The following is a 23,670-nucleotide window of genomic DNA, read 5'->3' on the forward strand; positions in this document are numbered from 1 at the left end:
CCCTGCAGCTTTTGCTTTTGATTTCACAGGAGAAATTGGGAGAAGGATTGACAAGTCACCCTTTCTCTTTCCACCACTGTTCCAAGCCTTGCAGGATAGTTTCACTTAACATCATTAATTTTGGGGCTCGATTGTGGTCATAACTCGAGGGCTACCAAGGCTCTGTTCGGACATCGTAGTGAACCCAAACTCATCTTGGACAATGGAATGTTTTGTAAATCCAGCTGCAGACATCTGGGAGGACCTGGGAGGACAGGTTATGGATTTAGCATCTTCAACTGACCCATATCACTCAGGAGACATGGGCCTGGTTGAACACAAGAGCGACCACACAGTTGGCTTGTTTCATCCCATCACAAGGTCCTCAACGTACGACCACAATTGAGCCCCACATTTATGTTGCTAAGTGAGAAATTTTGTTAAGTGAGCTGGGCTCCCGTTTTATGACTTTTCTTGCCAGTTTGTTAAGGGAATCACTTCCGTTGTTAAAATTCGTAACTGGGCTGTGATGTGGATCTGGCTTCCCCATTTGGCTTGGCTTGTCAGAAGGTGGAAAAAAAGGATTATGTCTCACATGCAAACACACACACACACACACACACACACAAAGACACGAGGGACTCTAGAACAGTCATAAATCTGAATCATTTTCCAAGCATCCGAATGTAAATCACGTGACCACGGGGATGGTGCAATGGTCATAAGTGTGAAAAATGGTCATGATTCCCCACCCCCCTTTTTAAAAAATTTATAACATTTTATTAGATTGTAGAATAAAATATAAAAAGTACAAAAGCAAAGAGTAGGACACAGTGGGGAGGCGAAGGGGAAAGAAAAGCGAGTAGAGTAGAATATAGAATATAGAATAGAATATAGACAATATAATATAACACATATATAATAGAATATATAATAGAATAGAATATAGAAGATAATAGAATATAGAATATATAATAGGATAGGATAGGATAGAGTAAGATATAATAGAATATAGAATATAGAATAGAATATAGAAAATATAATATAATATATATAATAAATAATAGAATATAATATATAATATAATATATAATATATAATATAATATATAATATAGAAGATAATAGAATATAGGAGATAATAGAATATAGAATATATAATAGAATAGGATAGGATCAGATATAATAAGATATAATAGGATATAGAATATAATAGAATATAGAATATAGAATAGAATAGGATAGGATAGGATATAATAAGATATTCTAGAATATAGAATAGAATATAGAATATAGAATAGAATAAGAAATAGAATAGAATAAAATATAGAAGAATAGAATAGAATAAGGAATAGAATAGAATAGAATACAATGGAATGGAATGGAATGGAATGGAATGGAATGGAATGGAATATGGAATAGAATAGAGCAGAATAGAATAGGGAATAGGAATAGAAAAGAAACTGGAAGGGCCCTTGGAGGTCTTCTAGTCCAGCTCCCTGCTCAAGCAGGAGAACCTACACCAGAGAGAGAGGGAGGCAGGGAGAGACTCCTCTGTTGAGCATAAAGCATTAACTCTTAATGCTTAATAACCTCAACTCTTAACTTTCCCATAATAATACAAACTAGCCACATCTATACAAAAAAAAAAAAAAAAAAAAACCGGTCATAAGTCCCTTTTTCAGTTCCCTTGTCACTTGAACGGTCACTAAACGAGCCGTCCTAAATCGGGGGACCCCCCCCCCCCCGCCTGCCGCTTATTGAAGGGTGGGTGTGCCCGGCCCACCTCCATCCCGTGGTAGTTTACTCAGCAAACCCCCCCCCCCAGGGGCTTAGTAGCCGTCGGGCCCCATCCGCTCGCCCTCCCTGCTAGTCCCCCCCCATCTCCCCATCTCCCTCCTCCGCCCCTTCCCCAGCGGCGCGGGGACCATCCGCAGCGGATGCTGCGCAGGGGAGCTCTCCGATTGGCCCTCCCGGCCGTGACGTGGGCGGCGGCACCACCGATTTCTCTGCATCAGCATCACAATCCCGGCCACGCCTTGCCTGGACCGCCTGCCCATCCTCGCGGGGGTGAAAGGAGGGAGGGGGGGAAACAGTCAGCTGAGCCTGCCTGTCCAAAGCGCAAGGATTTTCTTCCTCTCCTTCTCCTTCTTCTTCTTCGCGTTATCCTTTCCAGCAAAGCCGGAGGGGGACACACACACACACACACAAAAAAAAAGAAAGAAAGAAAAAGAAAAGAAAAGAAAGAAAGAAAGAAAGAAAGAAAGAAAGAAAGAAAGAGGGGAAAGGAAAAGAAAGAAAGAAAAGAAAAGAAAGGAGGGCTTTCCCCTCTCCCAAGCCTCCACCAACCCAAAATAGAGAGGAGCCACCAGAGACGTCATGGCACCCGCTGGCTTGAAAGCCGTGGTGGGAGAAAGTAAGACGATCGGTTTTCGTGGGTTTTTTTTTTTCCTCCCCCTCTTTTTTTTTCTTCCCCCCTTCTATGTCTTTGGATTGCATGAACCAGAGGAAGCGGGATGCGTGGGACCCTCTCCCCTTTTTGGAGATGGGGAGGGGGGAAGGGTGCCATTTCTGGCAACGATTTGGGGATTTCAAAGGCCTGGGGGGGGGTGAGGTGATGGGGAGGTTTGCTCCAATTGTTTTTCAAGCCTTGTCCCCTCCTCCCTTCCTAGCGTCCTTGCTATATTTTTATTTTATTTTTATTTTTATTTTTATTTTGAAGGGCAAGTAGATTTGCGCCACGGTTTGGCGCTGGAAAACCTGCCTGGCATTGAACGCGGGAGGGGAGAAGGATGGAAAGAGAAAAAGCGTAGGAGGGAGGGATGAGGCTGGGTGGGAGAAAACGAATGGGCGAATGTTGCTCAGGAGGGAGGGAGGGAGGGAGGGAGGGAAGGAGGGGTGGGAGGCTGGGCTTGTAGCAGCCATTGACGGTGCAAAAGAGAAAGAGAGAGAGAGAAAAAAAAAAGCTGGGGAGAAAAAGACAGCGGATTCGAGCCAAGCCAGCTTTTCCTGCGATGCTGAATCCTGCTGCTATATTTTATTTTATTTTATTTTCCTGCAAAAAAAAAAAAAAGGGGGGGCGGAGAGAGAGAGAGGTGATGGGTTAATATTTTGCTGCTTTTATTTTTCCTCCCAGCCTTGTCTCTCCTGTTTTTTTTAAACGGGAGGGGATGAGCAAGATAGTGGAGTTTCATGGCTTAAGCTGAGTGCATTTAGATTGCAATGTATCCATTTATTTCACGTATTCATAATCATGTTTATGCTTATATCTGTTACATGCTTGACAAAATAAATAAATGAATGAATAAATAAAAATGCGTATTTATCCTTTAAGGATGAGGAATAAGGGTGAGAAATTTTGTAACGGTGCATCCCCCAGATTTCTTACGCTTAGGAGACGAGAGGTATTGCCGGAGGCTAAAATATTTTGCAAAACGAATGTGCAGGGCAAGATCATTTGGCTGATGGGATTTTGTTTGTTTTTTTTTAAAAAATGACAACTGGGTTTTTTTCCTGCATCTTTCTCTGCCTGTCATATTTTCTGCTCCCCCCCTAGTTCAACAAGGAAAATAAAAATAAAATCTGGTAAATAGATTGGAGTGTAAATCTGGTCGCAACCCCCCCTCTAATTTTCAAGAGGAGGGGTGTTGAAACTAAATTCTTAAAGCAATTCCTTTGAGCCTCGATGTTCCCCCACCTCCTTCATTTTGCCCTCCCCCATCCCCAAAAAATTGATTTCCTTGTATGTGGTGGCTCTGATTTTTAAAAAGAAGAGGGGGAAGCTGTTTTGCACACGGTCCATAAATGTTGTTTATTGCTTCTGCTTAGTTCTGGGGTTTTGGGTCACTGCATTTTAAGAGCCGATTCGGAGGACGGGTCACTAAAGTCCATTTTTTTTTTCTCCCTGTCAAGTCAGAATGCTGACATACTTTAAAAATAATTAGCGATGCGCCTGCAAAATTTGAGCGTTTTGCAATTTCGGATCCAACTTCTGGTGAGGTGGTGCAGAGGTACTACCATCCTGTGGTTTTTTTAATGCCTGGTTTTAAATGGAATGTTCTAGCTTGGCTTGCTTAAAATCCCGTGAGCTGTCTTCAGCAATTACAGCTAAGCTATTCGTTTTTTATTTTTTTCCTAAGAGGATTGACCAGGGTGCATCCGGCATAATTGCCTTGTAGGTTGTGGTGTGTCTGTGTGCGTCCATCTGCCGGGGTTGACCCTCTCTAGGAGATTAGAAGGAGCGAAATCCGGTAGGGAAGGAAATCCTTGGCCTCCCCTTCCATCCAGAACTATCTTCCCGTGTTGTGACTTGGCCTTCGTGCTGCAGTCGGAGAAGGTTGGACTCGAACTAGGGTGCAGTGGTGAGACTTGGCAGAGATTGGAGGTGGGACCTTGGTGGATTTTGGATGGCTGGAAGAGAAAACAACAACCTTGTGGATTCGTAGCCTCATTCCTCCCGCCGCATTACAATTCCGGGATCCTAACTCAGCGTCTTCGTCATTCTTAGGTGGTTTTTCGTATGTTTTTGAACGCCTTGTGAACACCAGATCGCCAGTCACTCAGACAGATCTCCTTCCCACGTTCTGCAGCAGGAGCTGCAGATGGAGGAGGTGGAAATGATAATAATAATCATCAAAAACAACAACATGGAATTGTTTGGGAGTTTGCGTTGTGAGGGGAGAAATAAAATTGTGTGGGGTCCTTGGTGTTCTCTGAGCTGGTTGCTTCCTTGCAAACATTTCCTTATCCAACCAAGTTAACCTCAACGCTAGTCCTGATGATTAGCTGGGTACTGAGGACTGTAGCTGAGGTTGTTACCTACTTGGGTAATGAAATGTCTGCAAGAAAACAAGCAAGATCAGAGAGCACCAAGGAACCCACAGTCCTCCCCCTCCTCCTCTCAGAACCCCACTCCCTTCTAACACTGATGATGCTACCTAGTTAGGTAATGAAATGTCTGCAAGAGAACCATCAGAGAGCACCAAGAACCCACATTCTTCTTCCTTCTCCTTCTCCTCTTCCTCCTCTTTGCAAACCCCACTCCCTTCTAGCACTGATGATGTTCCCTAGTTCATTCAGTAACGAAACATCTGCAAGAAAACCACCAAGCTCAGAGAGCACCAAAGACCTCACAGTTCAACCCTGAGCTGCAATTATTCTATCAGTAAAAATTTGCATTGGTGTCTAATAATTGTGGGCCTCAAAATATGAACGACTTAAATGATGTGTTGGTTCCGCAGAAAGCAGTTAGCCGAATACTTCCTTTCACTCTCTGGAAATTTATTTCTCAAATCCTACATAACGGTAGGTGAAGTAATATCATTAGGTTTCCCATTCCTAAAGCTGTTGCACCATTTTTCTTTCTTTCTTGAACTGCTCACTGATGTTTTTTTTTTTCATTTGGGTGCTTCAACTTTAGACTTGGATTCAAGTCAAGTAGGAATAAAAAAAAAGAAAATCCAAAAAGGCAAAGCTGCAAGCATCAGATCAAAAGATGATCCAATTTAGCATGGTTTTGAGAAAGCATTTGACCGGTTCCATGGCTGCCAGTTTTCATCAGATCTTTTTCTCAGAAGGTTATCCATGAATGTAAGATGAGAAGTTGCTTAAAGAGACAGTGGGCTTTATAAGATGCATAGACGTAAACACCGCTTTCTTTTTCAGACATTAGCTAAAGATGGTTTCTTAGCTGTTGTCCTAACAGATTCTGGAACATCTTCTTTTCTTTTTCAATTAACTGTCACAGCAAAGAGTTTGCCCAAATGAATCTTTAGCAGCTGTTTATCTACCTCCCAAAAAATGTTGTACGCCACAGATGATAAATCTTGTGTTGAATTTGGAGGCAGATGCTTCTTTAAAAAATACCAAGTAGTCCTTGACTTACAACAGTTGAGTTAGTGACCAGCACTGTCACTAAAAAGGACTTAAGATCATTTTTCACACTTCACGGCTGTTGCAAGCATCACCATGGTCACGTGATCAAAATTCAGACCCTTCGCATCTGACACCTATTTATTTATTTATTATTTATTATTTATTTATTGGTTCGATTTATATGCTGCCCTTCTCCGGAGACTCAGGGCGGCTTACAATGCGTTAAGCAATAGCCTTCATACTTTTGTATATACCTGCTCAGTAGGGCTTTCGGGGCCCCCAAAGCGGTGTTCTTTTTTATACAAAGTCAGCTTATTGCCCCCGCAATCCGGGTCCTCATTTTACCTACCTCAGAAGGATGGAAGGCTGAGTCAACCTTGAGCCTGGTGAGATTTGAACTCGCAGTAATTGCAGGCAGCTGGCAGCTAACTGCTACTTAACAGCACTTTAGTCCGCTGCACCACCAAGGCTCTTTATGATGGTTGCTGTGTCCCCAAGTCATGTGATCCCCTTTTCTGATCTTCTGACTAGGCAAAGTCAATGGAGAAGCCAGATTCACTTAACAAACCGTGTTACGAACTAAAAAAAAAAATGGTTGTGATTCACATCACACCGGTGGCCAGAAAGCTCGTAAAACAGGGCAAAACTCACTTAACCAATGTCTCAATGAGCAGCAGAAATTTGGGGCTCTATTGTAAGTGGAAGACTTACCTTGCAACTTTAAAGTTGGCAAAGAAAGAAAGAAAGAAAGAAAGAAAGAAAGAAAGGGAGGGAGGGAGGGAGGGAGGGAGGGAGGGAGGGAGGGAGGGAGGAAGGAAGGAAGGAAGGAAGCAAGGAAGCAAGGAAGCAAGGAAGCAAGGAAGCAAGGAAGGAAGAAGCTTAGATTCCTGAAGTGCTGCCTTTCTATGGGGTGCTAAACCATTTCGTGGTTTGCTACTAAAGGGATGCCATCTACTCGCTGGTTTATATCTTTGTGGAGGGCCAAGGTTGTTGTTGTTTTTTAAATTTTGTAAATTAGTTCTCCTTTGGCCAAAGCAATTAATGGCTTTATGGCAACTGATAGCAGTTGATAGTGTAGGGTCTCCTGCTTATGGGCGATGGGATGTGGGGGGAGGGGGTTGGACTAGATGACCTACAAGGTCACTTCCGACTCTGTTTTTCTATTCTATTCTATTCTATTCTATTCTATTCTATTCTATTCTATCCTACCCTACCCTACCCTACCCTACCCTACCCTACCCTACCCTACCCTACCCTTAATTCTATTCTATTCCGTTCTATTCTCTACTCTACTCTACTCTACTCTACTCTACTCTACTCTACTCTACTCTACTCTACTCTACTCTACTCTACTCTATCTGCCTCAGTGGAGCTGCAGAGGCTGTTAATAAGACTGCACAGTCTTATTACATAATCCACACCCTTTTTCTTGTCTGTTCTCCTCGTTTGGAGCGAAAACAGAATTACTTTTTGAAATTGCTTTTTTAGAGTAGAATGAGTATTCAGATGTTCCATACGGGTACGGCTAGCTGATGAGAACTAAATAGCTTGAAATAGATCTATACTAGTCTCCCTTTATTTCTTTTTCAGCGATATATAAATTTGGTGGATATATATATGCAAATTTCGGAGTCTTTGAGAGATATTTCAGGGCAGCCCAGGAGCGGATAGCATTGAGTTTTCTTGAGCTGTGACTGGCTGCAATTCGAAAAAAATAAAAAATAAAGCATGGATCCCTTCAGTCTCTTTAAGGGATATTATATTGTCTTTATGGAGACACACAAGTGTGTGTTGTTTCTGGGTTTTTTGCAACTCCTGGGTGTTGCATATCCTGTTGCAAAACCCACTCTTGTGCCTTCGCTCGAGTTTGGCTACAGATGTGAGCCTCTGTTGCAATTCCTGGTGTCCTCCTGGCACCATGGGCCCTAGGCCCCATCTCACACACACCCCAGCAAACATGGATTTTGTAGTCCAGCACAAGGCGGAAGGGTGTCTCTTTGATTCACGATGCTCTTATTGGCCAAGGTGTGGGTCAGATTCGGTGACCAATTTATGCAACCTCTTCCAGCTGCCACATCGAGGTTGCTCTCCTCCCTTCTCTTGAACTCTGCACTGAAGTCGGAACCTGGCAAAGAATCGATTGAAAATTAAAGTGTTGAGTTTTTCCCCCCCACTTTTTTTCCTCTGTTGTTTGAGCTTGATGCCCAAGGAATATGGATTGAAAATACGGTGTTTTTTTAAAAAAAAATACGGTAGTTCCTTGAATGTCTGTATAATTTTTAAAAAGTTGAATTTGCACACGATGTAAAGCAGTCCTTTTTCTTTTCTTTCTTTTCTTTTTTTGCAGGTTATTGTATATATTTAGATAGTCGATACGGTCACTCATTTAACAACGGAGACTCAAGTAGGATAAAGCATTTTGGTTTCTTGACAAGGGAACAGAATCCTAAGGTTGGGATGGTACCCAGGGGTGAAATCCAGCAGGTCCTGACAGGTTCTTGAGAACCGGTAGCAGAAATTTTGAGCAGTTCAGAGAACCAATAGCGGAAATTTTGAATAGTTCGGAGAACCGGCAAATATCACCTCTGGCTGGCCCCAGGAGTGGGGAGGGAATGAGGATTTTGCATTATCCTTCCCCTGGAGAGGGGTGGGAATGGAGATTTTGCATATCCTTCCCCTGCCATGCCCACCAAGCCACGCCAACAGAACTGGTAGTAAACAAATTTGGATGTCACCACTGATGGCACCGTTGGAGGAGTCTCCTGCCTTGCTCAGGCAGGAGACTCTGGCCTATACCATTTCAGACAAATGGTCCAATCTCTTTTTGAAAAGCTCCGTTGATGGAACAGCCACAAGTGGAGAAACACTATGATAGAATCATATTATTATTTATTTATTTTATTTATTTATTTATTTTATTAGTCATATTTCTATGCCGCTCACTCTCTGAGGACTCTGGGCGGTTTACACCAAAGACAGCATACTAAATAGCATATTGCCCCCAACAATCTGGGTCCTCATTTTACCCACCTCGGAAGGATGGAAGGCTGAGTCAACCTTGAGCCGGTGAGATTTGATCCGCTGATCTGCTGAACTAGCAGTCAGCTGAAGTAGCTGCAGTACTGCACTCTAACCACTGCGCCACCTCAGTTCAGGATTGGAAGGGACCTAGGAGGTCTTTTAGTCCAGCCCCTGCTATTATTAGGTAATAATGGAATTATTGTTCCTCTTGTTCGGACATGATCATTGGTTGAGGTGGGGTGGGGCAGCCTGTCTACCCTGGAGGCCATCTTTTCTTTTGGCTCTTCAGGGCTGCCACATTTAGTCTGTGGGAAACTGGGATTGTATGGAGTTAGTAGAAGTATTTAGCCATAACAACATTCTTTTCTCTGAGAGTCAAGGACGTTCAACCTGCACCTGGAGTGGCGTGACTGGGAGGCACCTCCAGTTGGGACGGTGCATTGATTGGACCATGTGATGGACATGTGGGTGCAGGGGGGAAGGGACTTTCCTTTGGGTGGGGAAAACCCGGGAGCTTTCAGATTCGGGTTTTCCCAGATGTGCCAAAATGACATTTCTAATAAAGTGGAAGGACCTTGTAGCCTACTTTCGTTGGGGGTGTTACTTTGAATCCTGACAGCATTATAGAAGTGAGAATGGGACTGGGCACAATGTAGTTCTCCCATTGTTAGCCATTTTCAATTGCTCACACTTGAGGCTTTGGTTTTGTGGTTATTTGCGATGAGTTTGCTATATGTTGTAGATGTTTCCTTGCCCAACTAGGTAGCATCATCAGTGTTGGTGAGTGTGGGGTTTGCTCGCCGTTTATACAGAGTAGCTTGCCCTGTTTGGAATGAGGTTACCTAATCAGGTAACGAAACCAAGGTCAGAGAGCACCAAGGACTCTACAGTTCAATCCCGAGCTACAGATGTTCTCTTCTATCGGTTTTTTATGTCTCAGGAGATATTTGGGCCCATGCGAGCCACTGTTCTCTCGTGCAAAACAATGTTTCTTTGAAGCAGTGCTCACGACTCTTCAAATTTTGCAAATTTCCCCATGTTATGCAAGGTTGCTTGATGGGAACTCCTAAGACTGTGGTGTTTTCCATGTAGGAAAGTGAGACTGTTCAGCCTTGCTTCTCCTTGTCAATCAAAAGGACTAGGAAGACTGTTTACATTGATGAAGTATTTCTGAATTTTCTCAAGACTGTCCATCTCCTGATTTCCAAGAAACACAGCCCCCTGCGAACCACCTCAAACTCCCCTCTCTCCTCTCCTGTTTATTCTAAAATTGGCCCTTGTTAAATCGAAAGCTAAAAATGGGAGAGACCAGCTTTGCTGCAATGCAGCTCAGGGAGCCTGATGTTCTGGCCAGATTTGGTTAGTCCAATCCGCTGCTCAAGCAGGAGACCCTACAATATTCCAGACAATAGAATAGAATGGAATTCTTTCTTGGCCAAGGGTGATTGGACACACAAGGAATTTGTCTTCGGTGCAGAAGTTCTCAGGGTACATAAAAAAAACACATTCTTCAAGAATCATCAGGCACAACACTTAGTGATATTTAGTCACAGCCTGCTAAATAAGCGATCGAATCATATTAGGAAACCGAATAAAACAATATATATCGTAAAGATGCAAGCAACAAGGTTATAGTCGTTAAGTAGAAAAGGAGATAGGTAATAGGAAGGAGGAGAGGAATAATAGTAATACAGTCTTAGTAAATATTTTGACAGTGTTGTGGGAATTAGTTGTTTAGCAGTGATGGCGTGGGGTGGGAAAAACTGTCCTTGTGTCTAGTTGTTCTGGTGTGCAATGCTCTCTATAACGTCGTTTTGAAGGTAGGAATTGAAACAATTTATGTCCAGGATGCGAGGGGTCTGTAGATATTTTCACAGCCTTCTTTTTGACTTGTGCAGTACACAGGTCCTCCATGGAAGGCAGGTTGGTACCAATTGTTTATTCTGCAGTGGGCATTCTTAAAAGTCTCCAATGATGGAGCATCTCCAACTTCCGGAGGCAAGCCATTTAAGATCCATTTCTTTCTTTTCTAAATAACCTATTGGTGTCTTTCCCCTGTAGTGGAGAATAAATGGCTCTGCACTCACAAGTTCTGGAGGCAAGTTGTTCCATTGACAATTGTTCTAAATGTCAGGAAATTCCTCCTTAGTTTAGGTTGGTTCTCTCCTTGATTACTTTCCATCCATTGTTCCTTCTTTTGCCTTCAAAATTTCTTCCCTTTTATTTTGGTGGGGTAATAAATGAACAATGAAGAAACTTTTCCCTTACATATGCCTTAATCTGAAGCGGAGCAACTATTCCTTTTAACCAAGGAACAATAAATATAGAATGGAATGGAATGGAATGAATGGAATGGAATAGAATGGAATAGAATAGAATAGAATAGAATAGAATAGAATAGAATAGAGTAGAGTAGAGTAGAGTAGAGTAGAATAGAATAGAATAGAATAGAATAGAATAGAATAGAATAGAATAGAATAGAATAGAATAGAATAGAATACTTTATTGGCCAAGCTTAACTTTTTAAAATGTTTTAAATTGGTTTGTTATTGTTTTTTTTTTAAATTACGGGGCCAAATTATATATATCCTTTTAATACTATTTTAAAGTTTGTAATTTATGTTTTTATTTGGCTGTACACCGCCTTGAGTCCTCAGGGAGAAGGGCGGAATATAAATTGGATATAAAATAAAAATAAAAATAAAGTGTGATTGGACATACAAGGAATTTGTCTTTGGTGCATATGCTCTCAGTGTACATAAAAGAAAAGATACAATTTGTCAAGAATCATAAGGTACAACACTTAATGATAGTTATAGGGTACAAATAAGCAATCGAATCATACTAGGAAACAATATAAATCATAAGGATAAAAGCAACAAGATTATAGTCATACAGTCATAAGTGGGAGGAGATGGGTGATAGGAACGATGAGAAGATTAACAGTAGTGCAGACTTAGTAAATAGTTTGACAGTGTTGAGGGAATTATTTGTTTAGCAGCATAAACTGGCAATCGGGGGCAGAGTGGCGTGTGTAGCAGGCCCTGCTCTCTGGAATCTATAGTATTCATTTTTCCAAGTTGTGAAGAAACAAACTGAAAGTTCGCAATTTCTGGTCACAGGAAACGCCTGCTCTATCTTCTTCCTCCTTTTGTTTGAGAAGCACTGTGTGTGCAAAGAAACAGAGCCTTAAAAAAAAATAAAAATTCCCCATATCAACTAAAAGAGAAATTAAACTCTTTAACAATGCCATGATACGGACGTTCTCATCTGGAAACCGAATTTAAACAATGTCCGATTTTACGATCAGAGCTACTCAGACAGCAACAAGGGTTGTGAATTGTGATGATGAAGCCATTGTGGTGCAGATAATGGGAATTAGCAGCCCAGCTAATTCAAGAAGCTTACTCTAGCCACATTCAATGCTATGGTTTAACTTGCTTCTCCAAGGGGGCTGATGCCAACTCATCGTTGATTAATTCTTTTCCTAATTCCCCTCTTTCAATTTTTTTTTTTTTTTGGCAGAGATTATGGCTGATGTCATAAAGAAAGTAAAAAAGAAGGGAGAATGGAAGGTGAGTTCAAAACAAATCAATGGCCTTTTCATACCTTAGACTGTTTGATGCCTGTATCCCACTGCCATTTGACCTGGTTTCTGATTTAGTCTATTTTCTGAGTTTGCACTACACTCGATCACATGCACACAAGAATAACCAAGGTAACCTTTGCTCAATGCAGCATAACCTTAGGTAACCTTAGCACAATGTGTGAATGCTGTCTCCAGATCTGAATTTTACTTGATTAAATGGGTTACCTGAGTATATCTTACTCACCGCCCATTTTAACCTACAACCGTAGAAGATAGCAACAGCACTTCTATACCGCTTCACAGTGCATTTACAGCACTCTCTAAGCAGTTTACAGAGTTACCATATTGCCTCCTCAACAATCTGGGTCCTCATTTTCCCGACCTCAGAAGGATGGAAGGCTGAGTCAACCTTGAGCTGGTGAGAATCGAACTGCCAAATTGCAGGCAGTCAGCAGTCAGTAGATGTAGCCTGCAATTCTGCATTCTAACCACTGTGCCACCATGGCTCTTGTGGTAGATAGATAGATACCCTGTTTTTCCAAAAATAAGACCTCTCCTGATAATAAGCCCAATCGGGCTTTTGAGCGCATGTGCTAAAATAAGCCCCCCCCCCCCGAAAATAAGCTCTCCCCGAAAATATTTAAACACAGAGCTGGAAATCAGGGAAGACGGCAAGAGTAGTCCCATCTTGCTCCACGCACCCCAAAATAATAAGACCTCCCCGAAAATAAGACCAAGTGCTTATTTCGGGGTTCAAAAAAATATAAGACAGGGTCTTATTTTCGGGAAAACATGGTAGATAGATAAGTAGATGGGTGGGTAGATGGATGGATGGATGGATGGATGGATGGATGGATGGATGGATAGATCGGTCGATAGATGATAGATAGATAGATAGATAGATAGATAGATAGATAGATAGATAGATAGATAGATAGCACTAGCACTTAGACTCTTGGGGGTGACATTTCCCTTCTCCGTGTCTTTCCCAGGTGCTTGTGGTGGATCAGCTGAGCATGCGTATGCTGTCCTCCTGCTGCAAAATGACAGATATCATGACGGAGGGGATAACAAGTAAGTAGAACTTTGGGATTGTACTCACACCACACCTTCGGATCCAAAACTTGTGCCTGCTTTTGCACAACCTGCAACGTTTCTTTAGAATGAACCTCAGGGAGAATGTTCGGATGTCCTGTCTCCTTCTCCTTGCCTCTTCTGAAATCCTCAAGGGTAGAGCTCCTTCTGCCTCCAGGAAGCTATGCAAGGAAAGGGAGCTGGGGATTTGGGAGATAACTTCCAGAACAGGTCTCCAGATTTGAATTGAAGAATGAAGGTTGGTCCGGAAACGCCCAACCTTCGTTCTGATTTCCTTCTGCTCTCTTTCTTTCTTGCAATCTCTGCTTGTCCCCATTGGGTGTGGCTGTATCCAGTTGTAGAAGATATTAATAAGCGTCGAGAGCCGCTGCCTAGCCTGGAGGCTGTGTATCTCATCACTCCATCCGAAAAGGTAGGTTTTTGTGTTAATAGGATAGCTATCCAAGTTGGGTACAGCATCTTAACAGAATAACAGAGTTGAAAGGTACCGTATTTTTCGGAGTATAAGACGCTCCAGAGTATAAGACACACCTTAGTTTTGGGGGAGGAAAATAAGAAAAAAAAATTTTCATAGGGGAAAAACTTTCCACTATGAAAATTCATAGGTCATAGGGGAACGTAATTCATAGGTCATAGGGGAACGTAAATCTACGTGGGATCAGTCCTAACTGCATCCGAGTATTGCCGGAATGTTGCTCCTAATAAATGGCTATATTTCCTTTGAAGTTTGGATCATGGCCCATGAATTAATTAGGCCATCTTTCGGAAACTTGACAGACAGTTAGGACTGATCCCACGTAGATTTACGTTCCCCTATGACCCTGTCTCTCCCCTCCTCTCTGGCCATGTCATAAATCACATTTTCCAATTAACCACTTTGGCTGGCTGTAAAACCTAACACCCTCCTTCTGATTGCGGTCAGAAAAAATGTATGGAATTCACTTCAGTTCTCCCTCCCTCTTGCTCATGGCAACTTGAAAGCTTTGCAAGTTGACAGTATGTTTGTATATTTTGAACAGTTTTCCATTTGGTAGGGCAGTGTGCTATCCAAACAAAGACACTAAACATGTTCCCACTAAAATGGGAACAAGTGAAGTTGTCTTATCACACTTACTATTAACAATTATTTCTATTGTATTCCTGTTTCTGCTGTCAAATCCTTTTTGCTCCAGGTCCCATTTTTACCTTTATAACACCGCAAATTAATTCAGGTTGATATTCTTGATTAGAAGTAAACTGAATCCACTTAATCTTCTTTCTCAGTCGGTGGAGTCTCTCATTGCTGACTTCAAGGAACCGCCAAATGCCAAATATCGAGCTGCGCATGTCTTCTTCACAGACTGTAAGTATGGAATATATTGGAGTTCCATCTTTGGGTTGTAATTTTTTTAAAGCTCCATCCCGTTTTCAGGATCTGATTTTGGGGTCACACATTAAACTATAGATTCATCTGCAATAGAAGCAGCCGCTTTAATGAGACCCCGGCCACATTCACCTAAACTAGCTCTGTTTCTAGGTTCATGCAAGCCACTTGTGGATTTGCATAACATGCTAAATCAATAAATGAATTCCAAAGTAAAGCTAACCCAAACCAGCATCTTGTGCAAAACCCTAGATTGTGTGAAAGCAGCTGTTGAGCAAATCTGGTGTCTTGCATTGGAAGTTTCTGAACTGAACTGCGGATTGATCTATCTGACTTTCAAAGTCTGTCCCCCAATCCTTGGGTCCTACTTTCCTCTGGAACCATTCTTCTTGCTATCTTTGCAGTGGGTGGGATAATCTGCAGTTACCACTTTAGGATAAATTAACAGATTTGTCTATGTTGTCTAAATGTTGTGGTTGCTGTCTCTTTCTGTTCCCAGCTTGCCCAGATTCCTTATTCAATGAACTGGTCAAATCCCGGGCAGCAAAAGTCATCAAGACCCTGACGGAGATCAACATTGCTTTCCTGCCCTATGAGTCCCAGGTAAACTGAGCTAGAAGTGAAGATAGACTATTTGGATGTAACGATATTTATATCAGTTCATTCTGTTTCTCCTCTGGACTGTCACTGTTCTGTCTCATTGGTGCAAGTTTTCTTTGTAAGATGCTCCAAAATGTTTTGGACAAAATGACTCGATGTTGTTCAGATGCCTTCAGAAGTTGTGGATGCTCCATCACTGGAGGTTTTTAAGAAGAGATTGGACAGCTATTTGTCTGAAAAGATATAGGTCGCCTGCTTGAGCAAGGGGTTGGACTAGAAGATCTCCAAGGTCTCTTCCAGCTCTGTTATTCTATTTTGGGCTTCATTTCTTATTCCAAAAGCCATAATCCCAAACACTGGGAGAAGAGCAGTCCTTCTACTCGTGCACCAGCAAATAGTCCCTGCACCAGTTAGCCAGCTAAATTTTGCATCCATTTGCAATAGGATCACTCAAGCTGCTTTAGTGCACTGCTTTAGTATAATTCATGGTTTATATCATCTCATGCTCCCTTTTTGAGGTTTTTTTCTGATTGCTGAGTAATTACCAGAAAGGATCAGGCAGGCATCTGCAAACAGCAGGCATCTGCAAACACAGCAAAACGGAGCTCAATTGTTTTATGGAGAGGAAAAATAAACAGTCTGGATTTGGTTGCTGGGTTTTTTTTTCTGAGGAGTTTGTGCTTGCAAATGGAAAAAAGCAGGATTTATGCAATTGTTCCCTCCAAGAAACCAAGGTTGTCCATCCTTCTCTTCTTCACTGTCCTCTGATGCTCATCGGCTCTGACTGCTGAGCTTTTGTGATGAGTGTTGCGTCCTTCTATACATGTACACACACCTCTGTTCACCCCCTATTTGCTTCCACACACTTGTGCTTTTACTTGGTCCATTGGTTGTTGCTTGATCTCTTCCAAGCTGCTGTTTAGTTGTGCAGAGCACACCTCCCTTTCCACCTCCTCTCTTGTAAGAGCAAAAATGGGGGAAGTGAAGATCAGGAGAGGGAAAAACAGATGGCAGATGGTTAAGCAACATTGTAAATAGATGGCAGATTGATTTTCTCTCTCTCTCTCTCTAAAAGCACAGTGCTTGGAATACAGCGCATTGCTATGGGGATTAAATGATGGAGATATATATATATAAAACACGTATTGGACTTTTTCACACCTGGGGTGGAGAACAGAGGATTTCAGTGTCAGGGTTCCAGCAGATGCTCTAATTAAATCATGAGCCTCGAGCCAAGCTTCAAAAGAAATCCAGTTATTTCTTAGGAGCTTCATGTCGACACGTTCTAAGTGAAGTCAACTCTGACCCCACGTAATTTCCCCCCTCCCCTCCAGGGTGTGTCATCAGTCACATTCGCCAACGTCCCCTCCGGCTTCTGTGGGTAACCCTGGGAGACAGCCTTGAAAGAGATATGTCTGGAATGTGCTTCTGTTTTTGGCCGCCGTGCTGCTTCATCGGTTTCCCATCCCCCTTGCCTATGACAACTCAAGAGTAGGGCAGGGATGCTTTGTGAGTGGACGCCCAGGGCTGGAAGGCACCTCAGAGATCTTCAAGTCCAACCCCCCTGCTCAAGGCAGGAGACCTTATACCATCCTGGTTAAATGATTGGTCTGTTTTTGAAAACCTCCAGGGACGGAACACCCACAACTCTGGGTGTTCAGTTGTGTGTGCTCAATTAATCAATTAATGCTCCATTAATCAATTCCATTGATTAATTGTTCTCACTATCAGGAAATTTTTACAGACGGCTGTTACGTGTAAGCTGGGTTGAGAAAATCAGAAATGAGGAGGTGATAAGCCGTCTGGGAAAGCCCAGGGAAATCATCAAAACCATTAAAAAGCGAAAGTTAGAATATTTCGGACATGTGGTGCAACACCCGGAAAAATAGTCAGCGCTATAAACAAGAGTGTGTATGATGTATTCCGACATGCGTGTGACACCGTAATGTGATGATTGAAATTAGACATCGGACGGACTTCCTCCTGCATTTTAGATAGCTGGTTTCCTTCATCCTTCCTAGGTGGGTGAGCCAAACACGGGGAGGTATTGAATTTGAGCCACTTCCACTTGAATGTTTCAGCTCCTTTTTTTTTCACCCTTGTGATGCCTACTACAGGTTTACTCCCTGGATTCAGGGGACTCCTTCCAGAGCTTTTACAGCCCTCACAAAGCTCAAATGAAGAATCCAATTCTGGAACGCTTGGCTGAACAGATCGCGACGCTTTGTGCCACGCTGAAGGAATACCCAGCTGTGCGATACAGGGGGTGAGTGAGTGGAATTTCTGGAGGACTCCCTTCACTGTGAACCTCTCAAGATTTTAAATTTAAAGCCAAAGCAGTAGATGCCACATCCTTAGGAAGCCTCCTGTATCTGGAAGTTCTCTTCACCCCTTTCCCATTCATCAAGAAATAGGCATCTGTCAAGAGAGGAGTATGGGAGGAAAGCCAAAAAATGAATAAGAATTGAAGTATTAAAGTGAGCAAGGGATGATGGATAGAATAGAGCTATTTTTTTTAATTCCTTTTTTTCTTTCTTCTTTTTTCTAATATAATGATAGCCTGATTAAAAACTAGACATAGAGGTAGAAATAAGAATATACACCTTTATATGAAGGACTATGTATTAACATAAAGAGACACAGTGGCTCAGTGGCTAAGATGCTGAGCTTGTCGATCGAAAGGTCGGCAGTTCGGCGGTTCGAATCCCTAGCGCCAGGTAATGGGGTGAGCTCCCGTAACTTGTCCCAGCTTCTGCCAACCTAGCAGTTCGAAAGCACGTAAAAAATGCAAGTAGAAAAATAGGGACCACCTTTGGTGGGAAGGTAACAGCGTTCTGTGTGTCTTTGGCATTCTGATGAAAAACCTCAGGAAGGGATGCCTCTTGAGGCTTGTGAAAATGAGGAAGTGAGGACATTGAAGGACACCATGAAAGGTTGAAAGGGAACCTCACAAAGCATCAACACAACATCCACCACTTTCCCCAACTTGGCCTTAACAAAGTCATTGGGGAAATAGTCTCTCAAAGCTATTCTAAAAAATCAATAAAGTGGCCCACGAGAGTGGAAGGGTGGTACCGGGGTGGGCTGCTGGGGGTTCACAGAGGTTCAGGAGAACCTCTAGCTAAGATTCTGTGCAGTTCGGAGAACTTCCAAACCCCACTCCTGGCTGGCCCTACCCACCCCTCCCCTCCTAGGAATCCCCACGCGGCCTGTTTTGGATGCAGGTAAGTGCAGGGCGCGCTCGGAGGCTCAGGGAGGGCAAAAAATGGGCCTACCGGAAGTTCAGAAAGGCTGGAAACAGGCCCATTTCCAGCCTCCGGAGGGCCTCTGGAGCCTGGGGAGGCCGTTTTCGCCCTCCCAGAGGCTCGAGAAAAGCCTCTGGAGCCTGGGGAGGGCAAAAATGCCCCACCCCACCATGGTGCAGGAGGCCAACTAGGCCATCCCCACCATGACCACACCCACCCAGCAACCGGGCAGACAACCCCTTGTTAAAATTTTTGAAGCCCACCTCTAGGTAGTACTATTTGTTGCATGACAATGAAAACAGAAGACCATGAGCCCAGGACATCGTCAAGGGTACCTGTAAAACGAAACCAGCCCTGGTTTTGAAAGAACAATTGTCCTCTTTTGGCAGGGATTACAAGGACAATGCTATGCTGTCTCAGCTGATCCAGGACAAATTGGATGCATACAAAGCAGATGACCCAACCATGGGAGAGGTGAGCGAATCCTTGTAGTTAAAGAAAACTGGATTGATGTACCTGGACTGTGGATTTGAGCAGAACTAGATGGGTCAACTAGATGTTGGGACGTGGTGGCTCAGTGGCTGAGCTTGTCGATCGAAAGGTTGGCAGTTCAGCAGTTCGAATCCCTAGTGCCGCGTAACGGGGTGGTAGGCCAACCATGGATAAATCCAAGAAAAGAAAAGTTTCAGAAGAAAACAGAAGGTTTAATTCAACTACCTATGCTAGTTTTGTGGTCGCTCAAGAAATAGTCAGGCACGGGAAGGGTTTTGTGGCTCCCGGTGTTTTTCTTTTCTGTGGGAAATGGGTCCAAACGTCTCTTTGAGTGTTTAAGGTTGCAGACCGCTTGTGTAGCGTCTCCTTCTTGAGCAAGGGGTTGGACTAGAAGAACTCCAAGGTCCCTTCCGGTTCTATTCTGATTGAAAGTATGTTTGTCAAAACAAAATCAACATTTTGGCATTGGTGTTCAATGGTCAACCTTCAGAGAAATTTTCTTCTGCTTGATGGAAAGCAGGTTGGATCGTTCTGATGGCTTCTTGGTTTGTTTCCCCTCAATCCAGGGTCCAGACAAAGCTCGTTCCCAACTTATCATTCTAGACCGTGGCTTTGACCCCAGTTCACCAGTGTTGCATGAGCTCACCTTCCAAGCCATGAGCTACGACTTGCTACCCATTGAAAATGATGTCTACAAGTAAGGTCCTCTTGTTTACTTTCTGTACTGTCTGTGAGGTGTAAGGGGCACCTGAATGGAATGGAATGGAATGGAATGGAATAGAATAGAATAGAATAGAATAGAATAGAATAGAATAGAATAGAATAGAATAGAATAGAATAGAATTAGCAATAGAATAAAATATAGAAGAATAGAATAGAATAGATTAGAATAGAATAGAATAATAGAATAGAATAAAATAAAATATAGAAGAATAGAATAGAATAGAGAATAGAATAGAATAGTATAAGGAATAGAACAGAACAGAACAGAACAGAATAAGAGCCTTGGTAGTACAGGGGTTTAAGGCACCCTGTTATTAAGCTGGTTATTAAGACCAGCTGCCTGCAATTACTGCAGGGTTCGAATCTCGCCAAGGCTCAAGGTTGACTCAGCCTTCCATCCTTTCTAAGGTAGGTAAATTGAGGACCCAGTTGTGGGGGCAATAAGCTGACTTTGTATAAATATACAAAAGGATGAAGGCTATTGCTGAGCACATTGTAAGCCGCCCTGAGTCTTCGGAGAAGGGCGGCATATAAATCAAATTAAAAAAAAAAATAGAATAGAATAGAATAGAATAGAATTAGCAATAGAATAGAATAGAATTAGCAATAGAATAAAATATAGAAGAATAGAATAGAATAGATTAGAATAGAATAGAATAATAGAATAGAATAAAATAAAATATAGAAGAATAGAATAGAATAGAGAATAGAATAGAATAGTATAAGGAATAGAACAGAACAGAACAGAAGAATAGAATAGAATAGAATAGAATAGAATAGAATAGAATAGAATAGAATAGAATAGAATAGAATAAGGAATAGAACAGAACAGAACAGAACAGAACAGAATTCTTTATTGGCCAAGTGTGATTGGACACACAAGGAATTTCTCTTTGTTGCATATGCTGTCAGTGTACATAAAAAGAAAAGATACGTTCGTCAAGAATCATAAGGTACAACACTTAATGATAGTCATAGGGAACAAATAAGCAATCAAATCATATTAGAAAACAATATCAATATAAATCACAAGGATACAAGCAACAAAGTTACAGTCATGCCGTTATACATGGAAGGAGATGGATGGTGGGAACGATGAGAAGATTAATAGTAGTCCAGACTTAGTGAATAGTTTGACAATGTTGAGGGAATTATTTGTTTAGCAGAGTGATGGCGTTTGGGAAAAAACTGTCCTTGTGTCTAGTTGTTCTGGTGTGCAGTGCTCTGTAGCGTCGTTTTGAGGGTAGGAGTTGAAACAATTTATGTCCAGGATGCCAGGGGTCTGTAAATATTTTCCCAGCCCTCTTTTTGACTCGTGTAGTAAGTATACAGATCCTCAATGGAAGGCAGGTTAGTAGTAATTGTGGTTGCAGAACCAAAGCAGACAGTTATGGAGGTGCAGATGAGAGACTCAACAATTCCTCTGTAGAACTGAATCAGCAGCTCCTTGGGCAGTTTGAGCTTCCTGAGTTGGTGCAGAAAGAACATTCTTCCTTGTGCTTTTTTGATGACGTTTTTGATGTTAGGTGTCCATTTTAAGTCTTGAGATATGATAGAACCTAAAAATATGAGGTCCCCATGACTAAAAACTGCGTTTTCCTCTTGGTCCCTCCAGAAACATATGGATTTGTTGTATGAAGTCACTGATGTGTTTATTCATGTTCTCTTTTGAAATTCCCAGGTATGACACAAGTGGAATCGGGGAGGCCCGAGTCAAAGAAGTCCTGCTGGATGAAGATGATGACCTCTGGGTCACTTTGCGCCACAAACACATCGCTGAGGTGTCCCAGTAAGTACCTTATTTTTTGGACTATAAACGCTCTGGACTATAAGATTCACCTACTTTTTTTGAGGAGGAAAACAAGGGAAAAAATATCTGCCTCTGCCTCCCAGCAATTTGCCTCTTTGCAGCAAACAGCAAACAGCCTGTTTCAACCTGTTTCATTTTCAGCTTCAGCACAGCTTGATTAGCAGAAGCAGCTGATTGTCGGTTGGATCGGCCTCCCCACAATTAGCTGTTTCTTTGAGTATTTAAGGTTGCAGACCCCTGATATAGGTTCTTCTACTTGAGCCGGGGGCTGGACTAGAAGACCTCCAAGATCCCTTCCAGCTCTATTCTATTCTGTTCTATTCTATTCGAAGCTCAAGCTTGCACTGCCATCTGCTGTTGAGCTTGACTCTCATGACTTCATGGACAACATGTCTATCCATTTTTTCTTGGCACTAGCCAGGAAGTGGTTTGCCATCAGACCTCACAAAGCCATTCAAGTGTCAGGTGGGGAGAATTAAGACTACACATGAAGTTCATGCCTCCACATGAGAATCTAGTCAACTAACGGACAACACTGAATTGGTGCTAGGTGAGAGTTAATGGAATTCAAGAGGGGTTAGATCACTTGTGGGAACATAATGATTCTAAGCTGATTCCTCTCTTTACTCCTACCCCACGCTGTGCCTCTCTTTCCCCCACATCAAACCCACAACGAGCCATCAAAAATAGATTAATTTTTATAGCCTCCAATATTTGCTAGGTGCCAAGTATTCACCCCTTTGCAGTCGGTTTGCTTTTTCAGATCTAGAATAGAATAACAGAGTTGGAAGGGACCTTGGAGGTCTTCTAGTCCAACCCCCTGCTTAGGCAGGAAACCCTACACCACTTCAGACAAATGGTTATCCAACATCTTCTTAAAAACTTCCTGTGTTGGAGCATTTACCATTTCTGGAGGCAAGTTGTTCCACTGGTTAATTATTCTTACTGCCAGGAAATTTCTCCTTAGTTCTAGGTTGCTTCTCTCCTTGATTAGTTTCCATCTGTTGCTTCTTATCCTGCCTTCGGGTGCTTTGGAGAATAGCTTGACTTCCTCTTCTTTGTGGCAGCCCCTGAGATATTGGAAGACAGCTATCATTTCTCCCCTAGTCCTTCTTTTCATTAAACTAGACATACCCAGTTCCTGCAACCGTTCTTCATATATTTTAGCCTCCAGTCCCCTAATCATCTTGGTTGCTCTTCTCTGCACTCTTTCAAGGGTCTCCACATCTTTTTATACATCGTGGCAACCAGATATTATATAATAATATTATATTTGTCATTAATAAATATTATATTTGTCATCCTTTTCCAGAGAAGTCACCCGATCCCTGAAGGATTTTTCTTCCAGCAAAAGGATGAATACCGGTGACAAGGTAAGATCAGAAATTAGGAGGTTTCAGGATATGATAAAACTGGATTTTAGAAACCGGAAAGCAAAGCTTAAAAATACAATATTCTCTGGAACAGCAAAGGAGATATTTGAAGGGAAAGAGTGAAAAGAGAAGGGAATGGGATATCCTACAACTGAGTTTATTGGCTGTAATTTTCGTGTGCATCTTTTTTTGTGAGAGCATTGTACTACACAGGTTTATGACCGCAATTGACCCAAAATTTCTATTGCTTACCTGTTTGGTTGTTAAATGAGAATAAATGAATTCTGGAAGTTTGCAGATAGAGCTGGAAGGAATTAAACAAGTATCTGGGGTTTTACCTAACTTCTCTCTCCGGGATTCTGACAACCATCAGTTCAGTCCTTTCAACAAGCAAAATTTGGATTTCAATCCTCTTTCAATAAGGTTGCAGGAACTGGGCATGGCTAGTCTAGTGAAGAGAAGGACCAGGGGACACATGATAGCAGTCTTCCAATATTTGAGGGGCTG

At 42.3% G+C, this 23,670-nt stretch overlaps 1 protein-coding gene across 1 annotated transcript in view; it reads left to right on the forward strand.

The window, feature by feature from the left end:
• Positions 1–2,081: 2,081 nt before the first annotated feature.
• The window catches only part of LOC139325567 (syntaxin-binding protein 1), a 34,882-nt gene continuing 13,293 nt past the window's right edge, over positions 2,082–23,670 (forward strand). The window contains exons 1-11 of the mRNA XM_070955500.1: positions 2,082–2,394; positions 12,399–12,448; positions 13,455–13,536; positions 13,893–13,969; positions 14,821–14,899; positions 15,420–15,523; positions 17,638–17,786; positions 19,155–19,239; positions 19,824–19,954; positions 21,662–21,769; positions 23,103–23,163. Of these exons, the coding sequence (XP_070811601.1) occupies positions 2,358–2,394; positions 12,399–12,448; positions 13,455–13,536; positions 13,893–13,969; positions 14,821–14,899; positions 15,420–15,523; positions 17,638–17,786; positions 19,155–19,239; positions 19,824–19,954; positions 21,662–21,769; positions 23,103–23,163 (963 nt within the window). The 5' untranslated portion in view covers positions 2,082–2,357. The remainder of the gene's footprint in view (positions 2,395–12,398; positions 12,449–13,454; positions 13,537–13,892; positions 13,970–14,820; positions 14,900–15,419; positions 15,524–17,637; positions 17,787–19,154; positions 19,240–19,823; positions 19,955–21,661; positions 21,770–23,102; positions 23,164–23,670) is intronic.

This window comes from Pituophis catenifer, unplaced genomic scaffold (genome assembly GCF_029215685.1).
Source record: "Pituophis catenifer annectens isolate HBS135680 unplaced genomic scaffold, rPitCat1.0.hap2 SCAF_17, whole genome shotgun sequence".
In the NCBI taxonomy this organism is placed as follows: Eukaryota; Metazoa; Chordata; class Lepidosauria; order Squamata; family Colubridae; genus Pituophis; species Pituophis catenifer.